Source organism: Aythya ferina, assembly GCF_964211825.1.
Source record: "Aythya ferina genome assembly, chromosome: 16".
NCBI lineage: Eukaryota > Metazoa > Chordata > Aves > Anseriformes > Anatidae > Aythya > Aythya ferina.
In genome coordinates this window covers 10,422,755-10,448,058 of record NC_140315.1, presented here as the reverse complement: position 1 = coordinate 10,448,058, position 25,304 = coordinate 10,422,755, and the positions used below count along the sequence as shown (strand labels likewise).

General features: G+C 44.8%; 1 protein-coding gene across 2 annotated transcripts in view; it reads left to right on the top strand.

Moving 5' to 3' along the window:
- TOP1 (DNA topoisomerase I) overlaps positions 1–25,304 on the top strand; it is a 66,929-nt gene that overhangs the window by 9,865 nt on the left and 31,760 nt on the right. For both annotated transcript variants that reach the window (XM_084538367.1, XM_084538368.1), the window contains one exon: positions 21,021–21,123. In XM_084538367.1, the coding sequence (XP_084394493.1) occupies positions 21,021–21,123 (103 nt within the window). The remainder of the gene's footprint in view (positions 1–21,020; positions 21,124–25,304) is intronic.

The following is a 25,304-nucleotide window of genomic DNA, read 5'->3' as shown; positions in this document are numbered from 1 at the left end:
AAATTCTCCTGGCATTTGTCACTTACTCTGATCTATTGCCTAACACAGCTTCTTACACGAGAATATAAATCTCAGAGTGTTACCCAGGAGCTATTTTCTTCCTTTATTTGCAATCTTTCTTCCCTACACCTTTTAGGTTTGAATGGCAACGCAGTATTTTTTTCCTTGTACATAGCACGGCGTAGATGATCAGTGTTTTAGGGTCAGGGCGATGTACTTAGGCTGAACTTTTTATTGATGGCGATGTATCAGTGCCCAAGGCTTATATTGCAGTATTTGAACAAGGGCCAGGCTTGTCAAACAGCTGTTCGTCCTCCCTGGAGCTTGCAGTTCTTGCTTTGGAGAGATGGCTCGAGGTGGCCTAAAAAGACCTTTTGGGGAAGAGAATGAGGAAAAAGTGGAAGCTCACAGAAACGTTTGCTTTCCTCTGCAATATGACAAATGCCTGTTGTGGGTTTCTCAGTATCAGAAATAAAGAGTTCAGAAACCCGTTAGTGGTCTTGTAAGTGAAGCACAGGGAGTTCTGGAGCTGGGATAGCACGGTGAGAGACCGGCTGCTATTTCTGCTGTCTGCAGAGCAATTTTATGGGGGGAAAAGTACAAACGGTGGCAGGGGACAGGCTGTAACGAGGTATTTGGGACACCTCCTAACCAGGCAGGAGGGCTGCCTTGCTTGATCTTCGCTGCGGTGGACGCAAGTCACAGGTGAGCTTGGCCTGTGCCGGGGGAATTCGGCAGCTCCAGGAGCTGGCGGTGGCTCTGCCAGCTCCGGGCTTGGTGCGGTGCTGCCCTGCCAGTCCCTGCTGCTTGGGGATGCTCAAGGCTGCACGAGGATGCAGGGTCGAGTACAGAGGGAGACTTCAGAAGGTGGCGGCACGAAGCACCAGGAGGGATGTTCTGTTACGCCCCCGTGCCTGGATTTAAGGTCCTTTGTGCCACGTACGTTGTTATCCTGTCCTAAGGCCCCGCTGTTTAAATAGGCAGCCCGGTGGGAGAGGGGGAGGGCCGTGCTCTTTGCAAAGGTGGAGAAGCGAGAACAGAGTGGGAGTGACTTCTCCCAGCACAGAAATAGACACAAAGCTGTCTGGCTACGACTCAGGTTCAATTCCAACTTGGACTTTTGGTTTTGATCTTTAATTCTCTCCAGTCTACGACTGAAATGGTTAGGAAAAAAGCAGTACGAAAAAAAAAAAAAAAAACAACAAACCTTTGTGCAGTTTCAGCTTATATTTTTAGATGCAGGATGCATCTCAGGAGCTAGAACCTGTTTTTGGTTTTTTTTTGTTTTGTTTTTTTTTCTGTACTAAATAATTTGACAAATATTAAAATGTTTTAAAATGTTGCAAGTCAGGTTTTGTAATTAGTGAAACTGCTGGATTTACAGCAGTGAGATCAGTGGTTTCCTGGTCCGTGTGCGGGGTTCTGGCACCGCGTACTCCTCAGGTTAGTCTCTTGCACCACACATGGCAGCACACACGAGTGTCTGCTAACTGTGCCTTGAGCAATAGGAAAAGCATCAGCAGAGCATATTGCGTCTTTTGGCAGTTTGTGAATCCTAGCAAGCATGTGAGTAAGATCAATTACCGAAGAGATAAAACAGCAGGGAAGGGCAGGTACCAGTTGGTACTTGCCTAAGAAGGTACACCTACGGGTTAGACGAGCACTCTCCATTTTAATCGAGCCGTTTGGGAAGCTGGAAGCAGGAACCCTTTGGAGAGATCCGTGTGAGCGTGATTCATTGCAACACAAGCAGCGCCTACAAAATGGAGGGATGGAGTAGCACTACTGACGTAGGCTGAGGTTTGTACGCTAGAGTTAATGACCACCAGATGGGGAATAAAAAGCTGCCTGCTCCTCTTCTGAGGACCGAGAATGTCACTGGAGCTATTAAAATGTGCTCTATCTGTTGTAACGCTTCCTTGTGCGCAGTAAACCCCTTTATGTGCGGATCAGAGTAAGCCTTCCTCGCTGCCGTTTCCCCTCAATGCTTAGATTTCAGCTTTGGTTTTGATGGAGGATGAGGTTCCTTCGGTTTGGTGCAAGTCAGAGGTACAGAGGGAAAAGGCGTGGGTGCTTTCGGGCAGCAGAAGAGCGAGGTGCAGGTTGTGTTGTAGCACGCTGCCACGAATTGCCAGATCTAGAGGCAGCAGCTTCGTGTGTCTAGAAGTACAATGCAAAAGACAAACTCTTAACAAAAGCAACCTTGATGCTTTGGCAGCATTGCCCCGTCCCCGTGTCGGTGTCATCTTCATCCATCCTTTTAGCAGAGAGGCAGTGGCACGACTCAGGATATCTGCCAGCGCTGCTGACTCCGAGTCTCGCAAGCATCGTGCTGGAGCTGTTTGGACATGGGTTGCAGCGCCTTGCTCCAGCAGGTGGAAACATCTCCAGCTCTCCTGGATATCTTTGCCTCATGAAGGTGGATGATGAGGTTTTTTTTGAAGAGTCTTTTCTTTTTGTTTTCTTCCATCCTTTGGTGTTTTTCCTACTCCAAAACCAGGAAGCCTCTCGGAGGAGCTAGCCTCTTGTCTGAGTCATAATATTACAGCTGTGTATGTCACCTGCACTTTATTAGGGAAGCACAAGCAAGCTGTCCTTGAAATACCTGTTTTTATGAGTAGATGCAGTCTTCTAATTTAAAATGTGCTTCTCTCTGGAGTTTGATGGCTGTCGTAAACAATTAAGTTTTCCTTTTATCATCAAGTGGGCTTATTCAGCATCGCTTGTATTTAAGGCAAGCTTCTTTTTAGGTTTTTAGACTGCTTTAATTGTGTAGATGTGAGGAGAAAATGGGGCTTAGCACTTGATGCTCTGTGCTTGGATTCTTAAGTTGTTGGTGGGTGTCTGGTGCTGAGCGTCAGCACGCTGTGGCTGTACTTGCCCTGGTCCACAGCTTGTCTGGCAGTGGTTGGAGACAGAGCAGGTAGCAATAAGCTGGCTATGCTGGTAATTAAATCCTTAAATTGAATTTTATGCGGAAGTCAAGCTCTGGAATTGATGATCAGTTTCCTGTTTCGTAAGTGAAGGTGTAAAGCTGTTGCTCTCCAGCTTTTTCAAGCATTAACTTCATGTCTAGTGCTTGCCCCTTCCCTCCCGCCCTGTCCTGTTGGACGTTTGTCCAGTGCTGTGTGATCTTCAGTTCCTGGCGCTGCTGAGCATCACTGCTGGAGCATGAACCCGTGTGTGTGCTGAGTTAAAAACCTTCTGGTTTTCTGTGCTCGTGAGCACGCCTCTTACTGTACGCATCGTGTGCAACTCTCCTCTCTGTTAGGAATCCGCTTTTTGGGTTGTTTTTTGAAGCTGCTGGTGCCGCGTTTGCGAGCCAGATTGATCTGTTCTGCGTGCAGTTCAGCAAGCTGGTGCTGACAGCAGGGAGAGCTGCTTCGGAAGGTGGGTTGGGTCTGCTGGGAACAGATCGCTGTGCCTCGGGCTTGACTCACCAGTGTGCTTGGTTAGAAGGATCAACAACAATAACCCCTGGCCACGTTTCTGAAGGATCGGCAGGTTTACAGAGTTGTGGTGTGCTGAAGTCAGTGTGTTTTTAAACGGAGTCCTTTGTGGATTTATGGAGAATGGAGCTGCGGAGCATTGTTTTGTGAAATGCATCCCCTGTAGCTGTATTTCCCAAGACCAAGAAACAGTGTTCAAAACAGATGTGAGCCTCATTTATTAATGTCAAAATTAGTTTGTTTTTAATTTAAGTTCTGATGTTTTTCTCCCTTTCTGTAAATACTCCACCCATCTACCCCGGCACAGGAGCCTTGTCCTCAGATGCTAACCCAGGCTACGAAACCTTAAATCCCAGAGGGAACTTGTTAGCGTGTAGTTCAAGGAGCCCTCCTTGCATCACGCCAGTGTGTTTGTGTCTGGGAGGGCAATTGAGCTGGGGAGAGGAACACTTCCCAGTTTCATTTTCATAGAGGAGTCCTGGAGAAGAAGTCTGTGAACTTGCACATGGCAAATATTTACTTTCTGAATGGAATGGAGATATGCTATTAGATTTTTCTAAGCTGAGTTTTTATAGTGCCCCTTTGTGTGCACTCCTGGTTTAATCTCAGCAGAGCTCTGGAATTAGTCTCTGGCAATTAGCTCAATAGGCAAATGCAGCCAAAGAAGTTCTCACTTCAATTGTTCTTCCCCAATACGGAAAAAAATAGTAATTTTGTTGGGGGCTGTGGACTACAAACAAGTTTAATGGCGTTTTTAATAGCTGTTTCAGAGACTGGAAAGGGAAGTGTTCTGCTAGTTTTCACTTTGGACAAGGGCTGGTATTCAACAGGGCTTGCTTGTGAGCATCCGTGAGTGTTTGAAGGCTTAAGGAAGGCAAATCAGTGGCGTGGCTCGTAGGTCTGATTTCCGTGCTCTGAAGTCAGTGTCATTTTGTCAGCAAGCGTCAGTGATGTTTGCTCGGTTCTTCATCCTGTAAGCTATACCCCAAATTTTAATCGCCTCCTTCCCATCGTTCCTAAGTAACCAAACAGCAGATCGGTGGCGTTGTCAGCGCTTTGCTAAATCCTGCTCTGCCATTTCCCAAACCCTGTGAGCCAAATGGTTTTAAGTACGTGGAGAACTAGGTTCAGATCAAACTACTGATGGAGATTGATACTCTAAAAAAGACGTCAGCACGGAAAGAAGTTGTCAAGCATCTTTGTATGCCGAGTCAAATGAGGTTTCTTCCCTGTTGGTCACTGCAGTTTACTCTCGCCCTTGCTCAAACCAGATTAGCTCTTGCATCCAGATGCGCAGTAGCTCATAAAGCAACTTCTAAAGCACACCTTGATGGAACAAATGCTGATTTAACTGCACACTGAATTGTAGTGAAGTTAGATTTTTGAGAACATGGTGCTTGGCATTAGCAAACAGTTTCCTTGTGTTACTTGTGCGTGGCTATTGCTTTCTGCATGAAAAAAAAAAAATGCAGGTTGTGTATCAGGGCAGCTGTCTTGCTGTAAAATGCTAGAGCTGAGATTCCAGTCTTCCTTACAATGACCGTAGCGGCACAAAGTATCTCGTTTTGTATTTTAATCGCTAGGTAACTGGTACTTTCTGTAAAATCTTTTGTCGTGAGAACCAGTGTGGAACTGTTTTCCAGGTCACAGATGCTTTCTCGCGTAGAGGCTCCTGAACTATTTTGCCTCTTAGAGCTGCAAAGAAATGTCCTTAGGAAACCAGGTTAACCTAATAGTGTGTCTGGCCAATGTGGAGTGTTCGGTAACGTCACCGCTAGCAGTGAAACACTACTGTTAAAGCAGTTATTTTAATTTTCAATTTCATCACACCCTTATCTCCGGGGGTATCTTGATCTGTGAGTGCAGCGTGTTAGTCTTGGGGAGGGAACATGAAGTTAAATATCTCACATCTCTTGCTGATCTTCAGTGCAGGTTATTTGCATTTATTCTTACCTCATTAGAGCTGCTCATCGTGCAGTTTGCTCACTTGCAGGCTTTACGTAACGCTCCCACTATGCATTAATAAAGACTGGAGGCTCCTGTGTATCGGTATCAGCGCCTTTTCACCTCTGATAGTCTCAAGTAAAGCTGATCACAGGTCACAGCTATGATCACAGGAAAAACAGGGAGTTTGTTCTGGTCTGCGAGAGACTGGAGTACAGGAAGTAAGATAATTGCTAGCTGTAAAAGATCCAAGTTCAAAAATAAACTGGTACGTTTAAAAACTTGCAAACAGCGTTGCCTAAATGCACGGAGGCTCAAACAGGTTCGAGTGCTGCGGGTTCAGAAGCCCCTGGGGCAAGCAGCTTCCCAAGGGGAAGGGAACGGGGAACCTGGGCACGGATGGCTCCCGGGGTGCTTCAGGAAGGGAAGGGAAGGGAAGGCAGGAGGAAAGGGCACAGCTGCTGCTCTGGGTGTCTGCAGAGGAGCAAATGCTAAATCCCTGCAGTGGCTGTAGCTTTCAAGGTGGCACTGGTACTCGATGTAAAATTCATCTTTTTTAACAGAGGTATTGTTTTAACTTTGACTCTAACAGTATTTGTAATAAACCTTTAAAAACTTGTCTCAACGTAAATAAGACTGGCGGTCAAGAAGCCGTTAAAATATTTCTTTCCTAGCATTATAGCTGAGCCAGTCAGGAATTACTAGATTGTAAATATTCGTACCAGTTACCCTTGTTTCCTTTGCCTATTTCTGCCACCAAACGAGCAGGTGCAAAGAAATCTCTCAATTTTTCCGTTGCAACACTCCTGCAAATAAGCTGTACCATTTTGTTTTCTCATTTCGGATTACATTAACGAGGAATAACAAACCCTTGAGTCCCTGTGGGTGCTTCTGTAGTGCTCGTAGTTCTTCGAGCATCTTTCTGAGCCTCTTACCAACCAACTTCTTAAAATACCTAAATGATGTCAGGCTTCGTGTTCAGGAAACTTGAAAAATAGTGCGATCGTGTTTCTGTAGCTGTAAAGCAGAACCTCTGAGATGATGGAAGTCATTAGTTAAGCACTTACATCTTGAAGTGCAGTGATAAACCAACCATTGAAGGCTCTGCACCTGCAGCATATTTCCTTCAGTTTGAACAGCTCGTTTAGTGACTGTGATGGTGGAAACTGTTTGAAAGCTGAAAAAGGGAAGCTAACTTTCACACCTAGTTATTTCTGCGTTGGTAAAGACGGGTCTGCTGGTAAAATTGAGGAACAAGTTAGCCAGAGGCAATTGGTTCTGTTCAGTTTTCAAGGATTACACTTCTCCCCTTTTAATAGGGTTTAGGCATGAAACAAATGGAGTAAACGTTTTTCTCCCATTCATAAGTCATTCAAGGCATTTGTGAGTCGTGTGTGTGATGCAATCTGAAAACGTTGGCTGTGAGTTTAATAAAATTTTGATAACCATCCAGAGATGCAAGCCATTCGGAAGGGGGGGGAAGGGAGTAGAATATGTAGAGCTGCTTTTAATAGAAGTTCGGAGTCTATTAAGTATGCTGATCTGCAGTGACAGCCTACACTGGCGTTCAGTTACCTGTGTCTGTGTGATTTAACAGCTGGCAGCTAGTGAGACTTGACCTGTATTTAAAAAAACAGAATACCAACACGTAACAGGGATAAAATCAGTGACTGCAAGTTCCCTGTGTATTGGTTTAAATGGGAGGCTTCTGGTGGAGTGGGTGCTCTGCCTGTGGGAGCTCTACGTATCAGGCATGTAAGTATTGCCAGCACAGCCTTGTGCATTTTAAAACTCACAAGGAAGCTGCTGTCACCTGCACTGCTACAGAGGTGTCCTTGTGTCCCCGCTGCCTCCCTCTCAGTAGGCTCAGGAGCACTGCGGGAAGCGTGGAAATCTCGGCTGTCATTAAACCTTTCGTTTTTGACCTCTGTCTCCTGTGGATTTGGGCTGGCACCAGACTTCTTCTCGTGTGTTAGCAGTGGCGATGGCTCCTTAAAGCGGGGGAGCTGCGTTCCCTGCCTTGTCTTGAGAGTGGGCCTTGTGGCAGCGCGGGGTGACGAGATGTTTGCAGACAGCTGCGGGATTGAGCCTGGCGTGGGTGCGCGATCGCATAACTCGCCCGCAGAGCAGGCGGAGGTGAAGTGGTCTGAGTCCAGCCTGCGTGCCCCCTGCTGGGAAACGTGCTTGGAGGTGGGGGGCACCAGCAAACCCCCTGGCTGGGATCGGTGTGGGAGTTGCTTCTACAGACGGGAAATGAACATGATAAAAGACCAATCACTTCCATTATTTTGAAATGAACTTTTTATAACACTGGCCTATTAGCTCAGCTTTGTGGGCACAATATTAGGCCAGTAGTAGGACAAATATTTAATTCCGGAGCTTAAAGCAGCGGTACTGCTTGGCAGAGCCAACTTCAGCATCGTACCAGCCGCTTGCTGTCGTGCAGGCTCAGTGTGTACCGTAACACAGAGCACTACGGAGGCCTGGGGCTGTTCCAAGGGTGCTGCCACCTACAGCAGGCAGAAGACCAGCACTGGCCACAGCCACATCTCGTTGTGCATTGCTGGTTAATAAAAGCCTTTGAACAATGCTATTAGAGCCTCTCTGAGGATGCTGGGCGCTGCTTGCACTGCTCCTGCGTGTACACGTGTGTGATGCTGCCTGCTGACAGGAGTCCTGTCACTGACTGCCGTAGGAGAAACATTTCAATGCCTCTGCTTGTTTTGAGCTGTGGGAATTTGGGTTTCGGGGAGCCCCTGTCCTGGGTCAGCCTCGGGAACGTGCCAGCCCTGTCCTCATGCTGCTGGGATGAATGCTGGCTCGGTTCAAACTGCTCTTGGGAAATCACTCAAGCGCTGAGGAAGTGTCAGGATTTCAGGGAATCTTTAAAGGAAAATAAAAACAAAACTCTTTTTAGTGAATCCAAAAATGCTAGTGATTTACACAGCCAGCAAGTGAAAATATTTTTCTAGTTGACACCATTTGCAGAGTAATTATTTCAGACAACACAGCTGTTTTCCTGCTGGCTAAGGCAGTTTTTAAAATTGAAACTTTACTTCTTATGCCTCAAAATGATACAAATCTCCTTGTTTTTTAATATAGCTGAAGTTTCCATTATCTCCTCTAAGAGCTGGGAGTTAGTTTTCTCCTTTCTTCCTCCTGATTCACCTGTCTTGGAGGTTTGGCTGCATGCGGTAAGCAGCTGTTGGCTTTGCATTACAAATGGTGTTGTTTGCACCTTTCTGCTACTGGTACAGAGAGCAGTTGGAGGCGGGAGAACCTTCTGCTGGGGCACTGACTCAGCCTGTGGATGGAGCACAGTACGTGAAGTTCTCTGACTGCAGTGCGAATGTGTCGGGTTGCACCAAAAGGTTTGCTTTGCTCTTGACCCAGTCTGCTGAGGTAACTGGTAAAGCTGCTCCCTGGGTGCTTTCTTGTCAAAAATTCCCAGAAAGGGTGATTCAGCCCACCTACGTGTGTCGGTGATGCAGGCAGGAGCCCAGTCCCTGCACTCCTCACTGAAGAGCTAGGCTTGCTCCTTCTCCCACAGCTGAACATAACCTGGGCAAGATTCTCCAAGCTGTGGTGGACCCGGAGAGGTTCAGCTCAGGAGGAGCTGAGCCTTTTTCTCAAGGAGCCGTGGATCAGCCGGTGCAGGCAGCAAGTGAGCCTGGGGAGCCTGGGCACAGGGGCCAAGCAGCAGGGAGCTCAGCGATGCAGCACAGCATTCACATCCCTCCCGAGGGGGACTGCTGAAGTCCAGTGTGGTGTCCCCAGAGCTCTGCCGGACGAGAACTCCCGTTCAAGAAGCTGGAAGGGTCAGCTAGCGGGAAGATAAGGGTTAACAGAGCCATTTTGCTTTGAACCACGTTGAAGTAAGGGATAGGTTATCTTCTGCAGCCGCTGATGACTCCGAAGTCTAAACATGACGGCGTGTCGCAACTGCCCGGCCGCAGCGCGCTCCGGAGAAGCGAGGCAGAAGGCGAGCAGAGGCAGGAGCACCCCTGGGCCTGGCTCCCCAGCTGAGCGTGACCCTGGGCCGTTCCTTTGTCTCCATCTGCACGGTGCGGACACGGCTCCTTTGTCTCTTCCTGAGAGCTGACTGCGTGTGGCAGCGCTGCGTGGCAGCTCCTGTGCCAAGCCGTGGTCCGTGCTGAAGGTTTGTTGCTTTCTGGCAATGGGATCAGTCTCCCTCGCATTATCCATTTGAACGCCCTTAAATTTTACTTTCTTTCATCATTTTGAGCTAGTTTATACTCCTGTATGCTAGACCGGCTCGTGTACAATCATCCAGCCCTTCTCAGTCCTTCCTGCTGTGCTGGTTACGTTAACTGCATTTTGCACAATGGGGAGGAAACGGATGTGAATTTGGAGAAGCGTGAGATTAGATGGTCTAGTAACAACCATTCGGTGTTAGGGGATCCAAAGGAAATCCCCAGGGAACCTACCTGCAGCTTCTATTTTATGCAACTTTTTTCCCCAAAGCTGATTCTTGTTTGCGTGTTCCCCGGCAACACGCGCTTTATGCACCCATCAGCCCTCCAGAGTCTGTCCTGTACACGTCTGTTAGCTAATTGGAATACACATTTGTAACGAGCCTAAGGCTTTTGGAACCAGAGAGGTAATGAAGCACAGGCTTGTAGCCATCCTTTGTTTGCTCCTACGTTTTGGATCTGATTGGGAAATGCAGACAGAGGCAGAGCTGACTTTGAAATGGGTCACTAGCTAGCTGCTACAGTTGTCTAGCTTTCCACTTTTCTATCTATTAGGACCCCTTCACTGACCCTGAAAAGTAATTCTGGGCTACTCTGAGGTGGGAGGAGGAAGAATTGATGCTTAGGGAAAGCAAGACAGTGGCTGAACATGACAAGGACTAGGAGTGAAGCAGGCATATACCAAATAAACTTGGACGTGCTTCCAGCGCATCCTGGAGTATTCCCGAGTCCCCCAGTGCTCACTGGGTGGGTTTTTCCTTAGACACTGCTCTGGCTTCCTGCTGTGCAGAGATGTGATGGGCAGTGCCTTCTGAAAATCAAAGCAAAAGCATATCTTCAGTCTTGATGCTGCTTTAGAGATGTACGTACAGTGCGTAGCTGTGCTTTTGCATGTGGGTTAAGGCTTCTAAACCAACAGGACAAAATGCTGAACTATTTCTGCCCCAGTAAGGGAAGGGGTCTGTTACTGTGCACGCTACTCAAATTCTGAGTGGAGGAGGCTATGGAAAGTACTTCTACTCATAAAATAGTGTAAAATAGTGTAGCCATATAAGAATAAACTTTGCTAGGGACAAGAACAGGGTGATTCTTACCTTCTTTTCTTAAGAGACTTTCTTGACTTTCTTCTCTTCTGTGCTAGGAGCTTTTTAAGCTGTGTGCTGATGCTGGCAGTTTTGACTTGCTGATCTATTTTATTCTGCTTGGTTAATGGAAGCATATTAATGGAGTTCATTCTCTGACTCTTATTTATGCAATTACAGGAGAATGTTTTACATCCTGGGAATCCCTGGAAACACATGTTTCTGTTCACATTGATTTTTTTTCATTTTTGAATGCAAATAATGGGTTGAAACTTCATTGTTGCCTCTCAGTCGGGAGCCCTTTGGCATGTGTAAGAAGCAGCTATTAATTTAGCCTTTCTCTACTGATCAAACTTGTATTTTCATGCTTTATAAGGCTTCCCCACTCTTGTCCTTTGTGCAATGTGTTCTTGCAGTGATTTTGTGCTTTTCACTCAATGACTAAGATATGCTGCAGAACAGTCGTATGTGAACATGCCACCTTTTTCAGAAGAGGCCATGGAGAAGGCACTGACGGTTCGTTAGACTTGCTGCTGTCTGTGCTGTAGGTTTGCTGCAGAATACATTCCGTGTAGCAATGTAAGGTCATCGTCCCATTGTACCACAGTGTCTTGATTATTTAAGCATTAATTGCTGATAATCAGAGAATTTAGTATTTCCCTAGCAGGTGAAAACATTTGGTGCACAGAAACTGAGGGATTAATTCAGCTTGGAAAAAAAAAAAATGGGGGGTTGCCTCAAAACAAGTGCATTGAAGAGTATCTGTCCTTCGTTTTCTGAATAAGCTCTCACAGCATGTCTTGCTTATCTACCCAGCTTCTGCAGGTTTGTTTAGATTGATGAAATGCCAGCAGTGGCATTTGCTTCAGGTTAACTTCATTCATGTCCCTGAGGCTTCAGTCACACGAAATAGGAAAGATCAGTCTGTGTTTGGTTTTTTTTTCGTTTTTTTTTTTTTTTTTCCTGGCCTCCTTAACCTATCCATGATAAGCTTTAAAGTTTTGGAAGGATACACGAGTGTGCAGCTCAGCTTGCAGACTTGGTGCTGTGCCACTGTGCTCTCTCCCTGTTAGCACTTCTGTCACATTGTTTACCTTTCTTCCTTAGATTGAAGTTGCCCTGGGGTTTCGGTGGAGCAGAAGGTGTGTTAATCTTGTTTTGCAAACTTTGTATTTTAAAAGCTGTGTAAGATCCTTGCTTGCATAATAAAGCTTCACTGGAGAGAAAGTGGGACTTCTCAATAAGTTCATAGAAATTATTCTAAAGGACAGAGGCTGGAGACATTTCTTCAGCAATTTATCTATTTATCGGATTACAAGATTAATGAAGAATGCAGCAACCAAGGGGTCTGTCTTGTTCTGAAGCCAAGTATCCCAGCAAAATCCTTTTAAGGAAAAAAAAACACACAATATCTGTCTGCCCCTCCGGTATATCTTGCCTCAAATAACTGAAAAGTATGGAGAGGGGCTGTGAGGTCATTGGCTTTACTCTTCCCATCAGAATTAGGCAGTTTTCAAGCTTTAGGAAGCAGAACTGCAGGATACCAAGTAGTGCGGTCGGTTCTGGCTCAGCCCAGATGTTTGCTTGTTGGACTCCTTTGTGAACAGGAAAGGAGGATGCAGCAGGTCTTTGTCTTGGAAGAACTACCTGGGAAAACAGGTCGACTCAAATCTACTCAGTGTTGATAAATGTCTTCATTTGAACCCTTGGAAAAGGGAGAACGCACTTTGCTGGAGTCGGTTTATTATTAAAGTTACTGTCTTAGGATGAACTGTTCGCTTATTCTGTTGTACTTTTCCAGACTCTGTTCTCAATGAAGCTTTCTTGTCTCTTTCCTCTATTTTTTCTCTCATGCGTTTGGAAAATAAATGATGAGTATATGAAGCTTCGAACCAAGAGCTGCTTTCCACTTGTGTTTAGTCAAAATTGATTTAGATGTTTGGCAGTAAAGCATAAAATTTGTGTCTTACTATAGTTTATCAAGGAAAACAAAGAGGTTTCTTTAAGCATTGTTCCAAAAGTGTCAGCCTCCCTGGACTGGTGCACCTGATCCAATGATACGCCTGAAGCAAAGTAAGTCTGTGACAGCACAGCAACTATACTTCATTTGAATTTGACTTCAGAAAGGGTTTTGAGTATTTAGAAATAGCTTTGATATCTATTTAGAGTCAGAATAGGCTGTCTGTAGTGTACAGGCACATCTGTGTAATAATAAAATGCAAAATATTATTGTGTAAATAGCACATAAAAATACACAACAGGCCAGAGAGAATCTGCAGCAGTGTTGATTGTGGAGATGCTTTTCAACACTGTAGGTAAAGGGTTGCAGGTGAAGTTGATTTTGAAAGGTGTAAATGTTCTTTTAATTATGGCACTCAAAAACGAGGAATTGGAAGCCCAGCAATCTTGTTTTGCTGTTGTAGTGGTTTCTCTCCTTTCTTGGCACAAACTGAACGCCCAGTCCTGCTTCTTTCACTGAATGTCACGCTTAGGAAGCATTGCTTGCCCAAACTGTATTTCAGTAGAACAGATGATGATGTTCTGGTGAATTACTCTGATCAAGGTAATGGCTATTGGGGTCTCAAATCCTGGTCTTGGTGTTTTAGTCACTTTCATTTCAGGACTCCAAATATTTTGCAGCCAGCTATTGGAGAAATAAAACAGCACAGCAAACAGACCTGCAATACCTTTCCAGGGTAAATGTTTTATGTGTATTCTGTAGTTGCGTAAATAGGGCCATTAGGCCAGTAAGTGACTTATCCAGTTTCACATGGGAAGTTTATTTTAGATTATGGTTTTCTGTTCCAGAGTATCATCCACAATACCATCATCTGTCTGTAAAACACCTTCTGGGTATGTTTTTTGCTGCTTTTGAGACTTCTAGCTGCATACAGATGTTGTCCCTGATACCTGGATGCAATTCTGTTTTCTGTGCAATAGGTTTTCTTCCCCTTTTTTTCAGCTACAGCAATGACAATCCATTTAAACAAAGTCCAGAAGCAGTGTAATCAATTACTGGAACACCGTGATCATATTGTGACTTCTTCCAACTGCAATACAAACACTGTAGAAAAATATAAAGCTCTTCCACACTGGTCTCTGGCCTTGCAGAGAGGTATTGACAAATTAAAAGAGCTGGGCAATTACTAATTGCATGAAGCTTAACAAGACCAGGTGCCAGATTCAGCACCTGGGATGGGGTAACCCTGACTGTACGCATAGATGAGGACGAGAGGCTGGAGAGCAGTCCCGCAGAAAGGGTTCTGGGGTTTCTGGTCAATGCCAAGCTGAATATGAACCAGCAGTGTGCCCCAGCAGCCCAAAAGAGCCAACCCTGTCCTGGGGTGCCTCAGGCACGACATGGCTAGCTGGGTGAGGGAAGGGATTCTCCTGCTCTGCTCTGCACCAGTGTGGCCTCACCTTGAGCACTGTGTGCAGTTTTGGTTGCCACAAAATACAAAGGACTTAAAACTATTAGAGAGCCGCCAAAGGAGGGCTACATAAGATGGTGAAGGGTCTGGAAGGCAAGTTGTATGAGGAGTGGCTGAGGTCCCTAGGTTTGTTCAGCCCAGAGCAGAGCAGGCTGAGGGGAGGCCTCATGGCGGCCTGCAGCTCCCTCACGAGGGGAGCGGAGGGGCAGGCGCTGAGCTCTGCTCTCTGGGGACAGCGACAGGACCCGAGGGGACGGCATGGAGCTGGAACAGGGGAGGGTCAGGCTGGGGGTTAGGGACAGATTTTGCACCCAGAGGGTGGTCGGGCACTGGGGCCAGCTGCCCAAGGCAGTGGTCAGCACACCAAGCCTGCTGGAGTTCAAGAAGCATTTGGATAACAGTCTCAGACGCATCGTCTGAATTTTGGGTGGCCCTGTGAGGAGCCAGGAGCTGGACTTGATCCTGGTGGGTCCCTTCCAACTCAGGACAGTCAATGATTGGTCAGGAGGGATTATTGTATGTGCCTTTTGAAACTGTAAATCAAAACATGTAAATTCAAGTGACTTGCCCAAAGCCATAACCAATATGACAGAGAGGATCCCCATCCCCTGCCTCAGACTGTCCAGCTTCCAGTGTATGGCTGCCCTTGTGAGCCGTATGAATTCAGATGGATTTCTGCATCTCCACACAGTAGCTCCTTTCTCAGATGAATGGTTTATAAATTGACCAGAGACTCACAAAGCAACCTTTACACACGTGGGATTGCAGGTGTTTGTTTAGGGAACCTGCCAACCACATCGCTATTCCTGTTAAAGATCTTTGATACTGCCTGAACGTTACAATCTTTCTACTTGCAAGTGTAATCTATATGTTGTCAAAGTTGCTCCAACACTAAACTGTTGTGATCTGATGCCTCAGGCAAAAGTACATGTTCTTTGCCAGGGATATGAAGAGTGTTTTAGACACCTTGAACTACGTTCACGCGTTTGAGCATTCACAGCCCTTCCAGGCATCATTTAACCAATTGAACCTTAATGAATCAAATGGTAGTCTTTTATACCCCATATATGGGAAATTAGAACTCAGAAGTAATGTGATTTAGCAAAATAAATGGTAACAAATGGTAAAATTTGACTTGTAAAACTTGAAGGTAAGAGGCCTTTTTCTGATCATCTACACTTCAAGATGACTGCTCCTGAGAAGAGCCTGGGAGGAGGAGAAAAATCTGTGAAATCATTTCATTGAGGTCATATGGGGTCTTTTTGCTTTGCTTACTTTTATGTCAGAACAAGTGAGAAGGAAATTAGGCTAAACTGTAAAATGCTGTAGTTGTGTAGTAAATGGTCTAAGAGGTGTTTCAGCTGTAAAGAGACCACCAATTTCTCAGGTGAGGACGGCTCTTGAGAACATTTCAGTTTGACCAGTTTTTGAAACTAATTCAGCGTTACTGAATTGTCTCTTTAAGCTGCATGATTTCGCAGTGGAACTGAAGGGTTTTTTTTGTTGTTGTTGTTTGTTTTTTAAGACTTTCTTCCCCTTTCCAAAGAAGAGACTGAAAAGTTGCATACGTAGAATCCCCCTGCTGTAACACAATACATCCTCTATTGCAATTGCAAAGGATTTCTTGCTTGTGCTTCAAATTTGAGATGGATAAAAGTCCCGGTAACAGAAAGCACACCACACTCATATATAGCAATGATGCTGAGAACTTCTTAAAAGCTCGTATGTTTCTCTTGTAACCTGTAACTAGTATCAAGGCACTGGACTCAGGGCAGAAATTTCAGCCCATTTTCTAAAGCAGAAGTGTCATGGAAGTAACAAGTAGTTAAAGTGTTGTTTTGACATGGTACTGTGACTTTCCCCCCTTTCTTCATACTATGTCTTCAGATTTGGAGACAGATTTCAGTTCCAAGAATCAAGTAAGCTTAAACTGCCATTTTGGACATCAGTGTAGGTGGTGCTTTGAACAGACAAAATATCAGCATACTTACTAGTTGAGGTATTTCTAGGCTGTCTAATGGAGAGAAACAAGTGGGGTATTGCTGGAACCAGAAGGAAAAATACAAAAATCCTTTATCCCCAAAACTTAGCAAAATATAACAGAAGAACAGACTGTTAGCAGAAACCTGTCTGTAAGCAGGTTGATAAGGTATTCAAATTGTACTTGAAAAAGCTTACAAGAACATGAACACAAAGACAGCTAATACGGAAGGCTAATAGATTTAGCTAAAAAAGCTCCTGTTGATGAGGAGCTGGAGTTACCAGGTGTTAATTTGCCAGCTATCTCACTTAGTTTAAGAGAAATGAGAGAGGCCAGATTGTTGCTCTCATCCTTTTTTCAGCACTTGAAAAAGATGATCCTAAAGTGAACTGCCAACGATATTCTCCCAGATCATAATACTAACTGTACTGATTTGTTGTACAAGAGCCTACGTCTCTCTATGCAATTTCAGGGTTTAATTAGAAATGTTGCCACAAAAACTGAAATATTAACGTAAGGAGTAGGCCTGCTTCCCTTCATACATAAGTAAACTTTACTGGGGGAGCGGGGAGAGAAAAAAGCTCAAAAAGATTTTAAAAGCAAACAATTTTTTCGTATGAATTAAAGGAGTGTAGTTCCCTGTACGTTGGTTTTGTGGTCGGCCCAGCCCGTTAAGGCCGGGGTCAGTCCCGTTGGGGAGGAGGCTCTGGCTCGCTGCCTCCCCAGGTGCCGGCTGCCCGCCGCAGGAGGGCTTTCTCTTCCTGCAGCTCTCTTCTCACCATGCTGTAGTTAAATAGATGCCTGGCCTTTTACAGCTCTGTTCCTGGATAAAGAGTAAAACTGCACTGTTCCAGTAATACGTGTATACAAGTATTGCAAATAGGGTTATGACTCAGCCTTTCCCCAGAGACTTAATGGCGGGGGGGGAGGAAGACGACAAAACAGGGCCACAGACCAAAAGTGCTTAGAATTTCCCATCCCTAAATCAGGCGTCCTTGTAATTAAACAGAGTTCAAAGATGAATCAACGTACAGAAATGCAGAGCTGCTCGTGATTGTTGGAGGTGCAGAGGGAAAGGCAGGAATAGCAGGGGGACTGCGGTAATCTTTTGGAGACATACCAGGCTCAGCACTAACAGACAGGCATCCAGTGCCAGAGACATCAAGCTCTCTAGAACAGAAGAGATGCCAAACGCTCTGTTTGGGTTAGTGGATACCAAAGGGAGAGCCTTAGGGGTGGTGGATCCCTGCCCAGTGAGCGTAACCCCTGTCCCTACTGTAACCTTGGGGCTGGAGAGACTCATTGACTTCTGAAATCCTTTAAATGTCACACGGGCGTTTGGGCATTTGAACTTTGCTCACAGTAGATAGCGGAGTCTGCTGGTGCTCCTGGAGAAGTGGTCGCATTTATCTCCTTGTTTAGCGTGAGAGGGAGCAGACATCAGGAAAGACATAAAAGGCAGGAAACAAATGTAAATGTGTGTGATAGTGCCTGACCTCACTGCTGCTCGTGTGAGGCTGGATCTAGTCAACTGCTGGTCGGCTGCAAGCTGGGGGAGAGTTACTGGAGGCTGAAGGATGCCTTTAGGAATTGATACACTAAGCACATCAAAGAAGATACAGACAGTAGTCATGAGCGTTTCCATTGATTGCTTCTGTGTTAATGAGGTTTGCTGTGAGGAGCTCCATTGTGTCCTAAAGTTTTGTTCTAAATTCAGTTTTCTGCTGCCTGTGTAATGCAGTGGAGAGGATGTCATACTGGATGTCATACTGGTTTCTGTGGAGTGGGGACACAAACTGGAATAGCTGAACTTGTTTTGTCAGCCACCAAATAAATATCAATTTGGTCTGCTAGATAAAGTCAGTCTGGAAAAAAATATATGACGTGCCATTGCGTCCTTCTTAGCAATCCAGTCTCCTGAACTACATTCAACTCCACCCTCAAAAAAAAAAAAAAAAAAAAAAAAAAAAAATCTGAGAGCTTTAATGCCTTCTGGTAATGTTCATGTGTCAGCTTGAGATTATTTAATAAAAGCTTTAGAAGTTCTCAGTCTTAACCTACCTTATGGCATGGTGTCAGAAAGCAACAGCAGCGAGTCTGAGCGCTAGGCAAATATTCCAGAGTAATTTAATTCTTAGGAGATGTGTCTGGGAGGTAGTATGCTTGCCTGCATGGAAGTACTGAATTTCAGGTGTGGTCTGGTGTGTTGAGAGGCCCAGTACATATCCCGTGTTGCCTGCAGTCAGGTTAAAGCTCTCCCACCAGCTTTTCCCTTCTGCTTGCAAGACCACGCACACAACCTCCTGTTGCCCAGCCGCTATGGCCTGCCTTTTAGCCAGAACACCTCTATAAAAAGGCCTTTCTGCTACAAGTCTTTCAGCAATGGGAAGCTAGGGAAGACAAATGCCACTGAGCAGAGCTAGTTTAGCTTTTTTTTTTTTTTCACTCCTGTACCGGGCATGCATTGCCTGAAAGGAATGAGTTACTGTCAGCAGAGCAGAGGTTGCGTTGTTGGACTCCAGTGACTCCATGGGTATGGCCCTAGAACTACTTCTCAAAAGCAAATACCAATTTCAGCTGGAAAGCACAAGTCAGTTGGAAGGGCATCTGGAGATGAAAGGAAAAGACTGTTCCGTTTTGTGGGGTTTTGCAAAAAATGCTCACGTGGCTCTAAAGAGAATAGCATTGAATAGTCGCACACGTTTTCCATCAGTTTGTTGTTGGAACAAAAATTGTGTGTTGGTTTGTGCTCCCTTAAAAAATGAGCATGTGGTAAAATGAGTGTGCATTCTATGTATAGCATCGTGATGTTTTTTCTAGTGGTTTACCTACTCATCAGGTGTCAATGGATGGCTGTTTGCTTCAGCCGGTGCTTTAGGAACTGGGGAGTAAGCTCTGTGGAATAAAATGCAGGCAGTTTGCAAACAGCCTGAGCTTCCAGCTCCTGGCTAAATTGAAGAATCTGAAGTGTGAAATGTGCTGCGAAAACACTTTTGCCAGTGAAATGTGTGTTGTCCTGGTGGGAAGGAGAAGGGTACCAAGAAATTGCTTCTTGGCACTTCAGGGAGCGTAGGTGTCAGGTCCCGCACCGTTCGTTAGCGATTGCTGGGAAATGGGTTTTGTTGTTTGGGTACTTGCAAACTCTGAGCTGGTTATGCTCTAACGCCAAATGTTGCACATATCCTGACACATCCCTGGGTATCAAAGGACAGAAAATTCAGTCTTGCTCTTCAAACGTGTATATGGTGTGTAGGGCAGCACCGGGAAGCGTTGCCAACTTTGGGAGGATCGAGGCAGAAGGCAAGGTGGAGGCTTCAACGTCAACGCTCGTGTGTTGGTTTGTGCTGTTTTACTGCAGGCGTCTGACAGCAACACCTGAAGTTAGGGCAGCAGCAGGTTGCGAGCAGAAATGTGTGACGGGGGGGCTCCCCCCAAAAAACAGCTGAATATTTGGGGTTTGTAATCACTGGTGTCAGGTAAGGAGAAAAGTGAACTTGTGGCAAAAGACATGCAGGATGAGGCGGTTCCTGGCTCTGCAATGCATTTCCCTTGTGACTGTGGAAATCTCCAACTCCTTCTGTTGCAGTTCCCTATTCTAATATGGGGGCAGTCGCCTTTTCAGAGGCATGTTAACATCTTTACAATCAATTAATCATTACCACCTTACATCCAAGGTCTGTGGTGGAAGTGCTGGCACTATTATCCGAAAGCAGTTGCCAAAGTCATCACAGCCTTTTAGGTATCCTGAAGAGCTATTTAATTTTAGTTGCTTGAGAAATGTGTATAAAATAAGAAAAGAAAAAAAAAGAGAGAAGCTGAGGGGAGTGTTTTGGCATGGCTTACAGGAGTGACCTTGACTGTAGGTGGTTGCACCTTTTGTCCTGGGTTTGAGGTGCTAATTCAGCCTCAGCTCCTTCCTGATCTACTTAAAAAGAACATTTATGGGCCTAAAAATGCTTGTCAGTGCTTAGTTACAATTCCAGCTCTGTTGCTCTTTCGCTGTGGCGGATCTTGTTTTCTTTGGTGCTTTGGGAGGACCTCATTGTTTATTGCATGGTGCAGTTGTCACCGAGGATGGAAAATGTTACTGGAAGTAGAAATGGATACCACTAAAATTACAGTGTTTGTGTATGCTCACTTGAGTGCCATCTCCTATTTCTGACTCGTCACTTAAATTGGACCAGCCCTGACCTGTGTAGGTGGGTTTCCACCAGCGCGTGCTCATTACAGCTCTCCCGTTGCACTGTCTGGGCTCTGTTGTGGAAGGGAGGTAAGTGTCTCCTAGCGTCTCCTACAGGAGACTGCATGAGGAGAGAGTTCCCTGTCTGTTTTTCTTCCTCCATCTTTTGTTCTCCTCTTCCCTCATCATTTGATCTTTCCCTCGCTGCGTGCCTGTCATGCCATGTGGGCGTAAAAATAAGATGATTTTAAGGGGAGGGGGGGGGAGAGTTGGTACTCTTTGTCTAGACTAGATACTTGTGGAAATAGTGGCTACGTTTTAGATCCAGCAAGCCTAACGTTTCAGCTTTATGCTCGGTTTCTGTACCCTTGTAATCTGTTTGACATGAAATACTGACAGGCACAGGAAGGTAGGATTCCCATCTATGCAGAAAGATTCAACTTGCTGTAGCCATACTTACCTATTTCACAAAATGGGTCGTATTTCTTCAGGATCTGTAAAGGTTTTAAAGATCATTGAACTAAGGACCGTATAAATGCAGCTGTTGCCAAGGTAAATTAACTTGACCTGCAGGAACAATAAATCCTTTTAGGAGCTCTGAAAACTAAGATTTTTGTTACAAATTTTGCATCTCACAAAATACTGGAATGGGGTGGGGAAACATGCAGAGGTTCATGAGGGAGGCATGGAGTTTTCTCCCAACTTCATTGCTTAATTTTTTTTGCCTCTCTGCTTGCAGATTCTCACAAACACAAAGATAAACACAAAGACCGAGAACACCGGCACAAAGAGCACAAGAAGGACAAGGAAAAAGACCGGGAAAAGTCCAAGCACAGTAATAGGTGAGGAAAAAATTGACCAAACCCTCGTAGGTTAAACCTCTGTTGCTCATGCACTCTCAGAATTTACGAGTGTAGGTGATTAAAGTCTCAATTATGTAATTGCATGCATTTCTATATGGGTAGCTTAAGCTGTGCATCTTGCAAATGGGATCCGATATTTTTGTATATAAGAGTAATGTAGCACAGTGTGACTGAAGGTGAAAACTAGTTTAACCTCATCTTCATGGAGACTGATGAATTTTGCTCGTAATCTTTTGTGTGTTTGCAATTGTTTGTCAGAAACGTGGAGCACTCATAAGTGTTGCTGTAAACCCTGCTGTTTTAGCATAGATGAACCTGATGTGACTACTCAGCCTCCTAATAATTAGTAGCATCTGGAAAAATGGTCCCCTGGAGTGATGGCAATGTCCTTGGCCTTTTCCTATAACGACTGAATATCTCAGCACTGTCAGGCAGCTTGTGGGGCAATCCTTTTTACATTTGCCAGGCATTATGAGCACATCTCAGCTGCTGGGTTAGATGATAAATCTGAAAGGATTGCCTGCTGGTTCGTCTGGTCTGAATGACAACTACACTGCCACTGGCTGGGGAATGTGTGTCACGGGACGCACCTGCAGTATCATCCACACTGAACATGAGATAAGCATTTGTTTACTCTGTGGTGATGGGGGGCACTTGCAGTGGTGCTGGGTGAGTTATAAGAACCAGAATATGCAGGTCTGTCCTTGGTGACTTGGTGTAACGCAGTGTGGGGCAGCGGTGTCACACACAGGACATTACACAGAGAAGTTTTCCTAGTTGTAACTCCTGACGTGCAAGTGAGTATTTGCAAATCAGGCACTGGAGGGTAAGTTTCTGTCCCAGCACTTGGTGAATGGCAGGGAGTGATTGTTATGGCCAAGCAAATGTTATTAAATAATGGCTGTGCAAATGTGACAACACAAACTAAAAACAAATGAGTGGTCTGTATTAACAATTTCTATTAAGAAGCAATTTTAAAAATGAATGTGTGCTGACCAGTGGGTTTGTTTTATTGGGTTCACGCTTTTTGTGTGGCCTTTTAAGAAGTTGTGTAGCTTTCTTTAGTTTCTTCTTCACAAATAGATGACAGCAAAAAAAAAAAAAAATCTAGGCAAATTAAGTTGCAGCATTTACTGGCTTCCATGGCAAAGACTAAATGCTCTGGACGCATTGTTTGCACTTTTTTTCTCATGTATCTCTATTGCTTTTGTTCTGTTTTTTCTTATATTCAAGCATGTTCCCCAAAACTGATTTTGCCTCACATTTCCAAGTGCTTATTGCTTCACTTGGAAACCATTCTCCTGCAATCTTAGCAAAGTACATTCTTTTGTAAGGAGTAATGTAAGCACGATCTTTTCAAACTTCCAGAATTCATTAATGATTTGGCTTTCTCTGTGTAGGAGGTGGAAGGATATTTTTAACTGGAAGAAATATTTTTTTACCAACTAATTATGGCTTGTAAGTTGAAGCTGCCCAGTGCTAATTGTGTAAATAATAAATAACAAAACATTAAAAAGGAGATAAGAACGGCTAATGTGGTGTGTGAGCTGTAGCTTTGTCATGAGCTGACAGGTAAACATTCTTTATCGTGAAGTAATTCCTCCCTCCCTTCAGCATTGCCTCAAAGTCCCTTTAAGAAAGGTAGCACTTTTTCTAGACGCTGCGCTTAAAGCTTCCAGTTATTTTCATTTAAATATTTGTTTGTTCTTTGAGCACAATATACTACATTTTTGTGTCATAGAAGGACGCACCTGTGTAGATAACATGACTGAATGCATGTTTTGCAGGGTTGTTCTTTGAGGCATATTTTGGGAAGAGATTACATGAGATTGCCTTGCCCCTTAGGCCACTGCACAAGGTGGGACAGTTCCCCAGGCTGAGTGCACAGCTTGCAACTTTTGTCTGTAGTGTTTCCTGCATTTTAAAACTGACACCATAAAAATTAATGTATTGGGCTGCTGAATCACGGAGGTGTCATTCAGGGAAGATAACATACACAGAAACGTGTGCAGTGCTCTGCTTGGATCCATCCTTCAGGAGTCTTCTAAGATCTGCACTGCCCCAGTCGTGCTCAGTCATGCACGAGGCACGTGGCCACTGGCGATGCAAGCCCAGCTGTCTTCTAACAAACCTTTTAGAAATAACTGACCCCAGAATTGAAAGTTAAGCACTTCCTCTCCGAGTCTTTTGATTCAGCTGTCGTGCGTGTAATTCCATGAATATTAAGCTGTGCCTGTAAGGGTTAGAGTTAGGTAACAATTATCTTATGGAGGAGATAGCCCAGCAGCTCACAGCATGGGGGTAGAGGAAGATCTGTGATGAGCATGGAATTAAAGAGGGGAGCTTCTGGAAGGATCTGAATGGAGCGTGTCCTTGTGGGCCGATGACTGCCAAGTGTTGATGTGGAAGGTGAGACTCCAAGGATGGCAGAGGGCAGACTAGTGAATTACAGGACAGGATGGGGAAGGACCAGAGCAAGCTGCACAAGTGTACAGTTAGAAGTCCTGTCTTTAAAATGCAGAGTTTCAGCCTAATACAAAATTTGGGGTGGTTAAACACAACGTGAGCCTGGGAGGGAGCAAAAACCAACAGCATCCATCCTGAAACTCCTGCTGGTCCTGCACATGCCTCCTCTATGAGCTTCAGTTATGGCTCTGTTAATATGGTTGCTGTGCAAAACTACTTCCCTGGACAGAACCAAGAGTAAATGAGAAGTCTGGGTTGTTTTAGGATGTCCTCTGTGACTGTGCGACTGGTGTGAAATAGTTGGGAATCATTTCAATGTCTGTCAAGCGCCTCTCGCTATCTTACTGCCAAGCAGACAGCTCGCAATGAACAGGTTAAGGGGACTACTGATCACTTTGCCATTTTTAATAGCTTTTGATTTTTACCAGCAGTTGGAGGGGAGGGAGCTGCTTTGCAGGGAAATACTGGAGAATTGTCCCCTGTCTAAAGGGTTGTCTTTGCTGTGATGTGACAAGACAGAGTCCTTGGAGGAAGATGTAAAGCACAGCAGGTGAGCAGAGGCAGTGGCTGGTAGGCTCTGAGATGCTCTGCCCTGCTAATGAGAAGCCCAATAGCCATACATTTTGCGTTTGGCAATGAAATGTGAGTGAAAATAGCTGGTACTCCACTAGAAATTAGACAAAACTTACAAGGCACCAAGAATGTGGGATTTTCCAATGGTTTCTACCTGTACGGGGAGTTCTTACAGCGTTTGATACAAACCTCTTGCTAAAACTGAAACTGAATCATTTAGAAAAAATTCTTAGATTAATAGCATTGCACTTAAATCTTGAGAAATTCCGTTCTGTACTTCCAGTCATCAGCTTTTATATTGCAGGAGATGTTCTGTATCTTTTTTAGCTCTTAAAGAGGTTGAGCTGTGTGTTAGCAGAAATCCAAGCCGTCGTTCCTGGAGAAGCTTGGGTTTGTACCTGTGGGATGCATTGTGCAGCGTGTGAAGCATCCCCTGACTGCTCGCTGAGAAGTTTGGTGTTGCGTCACGCATTGTACGCAGTTTTAGAGCATTGTCTGGTTGCATCCAAAGCAGATCATTTTTAATGTCTGTCTGCGGTAGTTTCACCATTTCATCTCCTGCCTGGTACTAAAACAAGCTTTTTAAAATAAAACCTACGTCAACAAGGCAGAAAAGCTTCCGAATAAATGTTTCCTGTATCCAGACTTTGAAGGAAGTATCTATGCTGTCAAGATAAATCCCAGAAACACCTAAAATAGATTATCTTAATTTCATATGGCAGAAGTGTGTGGACTGGGATGTGGAACTTCCTAATTTTGCTTCTTGCTTTCTTCCATTCCCACTCACAAGATGACACTCCTGTATCTTAATCACTTGTAGCTGTAGTGTACTGGGAGAGCCTTCATGTGCCTCATGAGGGTCTTCTCAAAGATCTTTCAACCTCCAAGAAAGTGCAAAGCCCATAAAACAAAACTCAGAATAAATCCACATCGTTATCAAGCAATCACTACCCAGCAAAGTGTTTTCTTTTGTTCCTTTTCTCAACCCTTTATTTCCTGATCCCCCAAAGAAAATCCTACACACACTCATTAAATATAAATGTCAGTAGTTAAAAAAATAAAATGAAACAAATCTGATGTGGCAATAGGTTTCTGATCTCTGGGTGACGAGCATTTCAAAC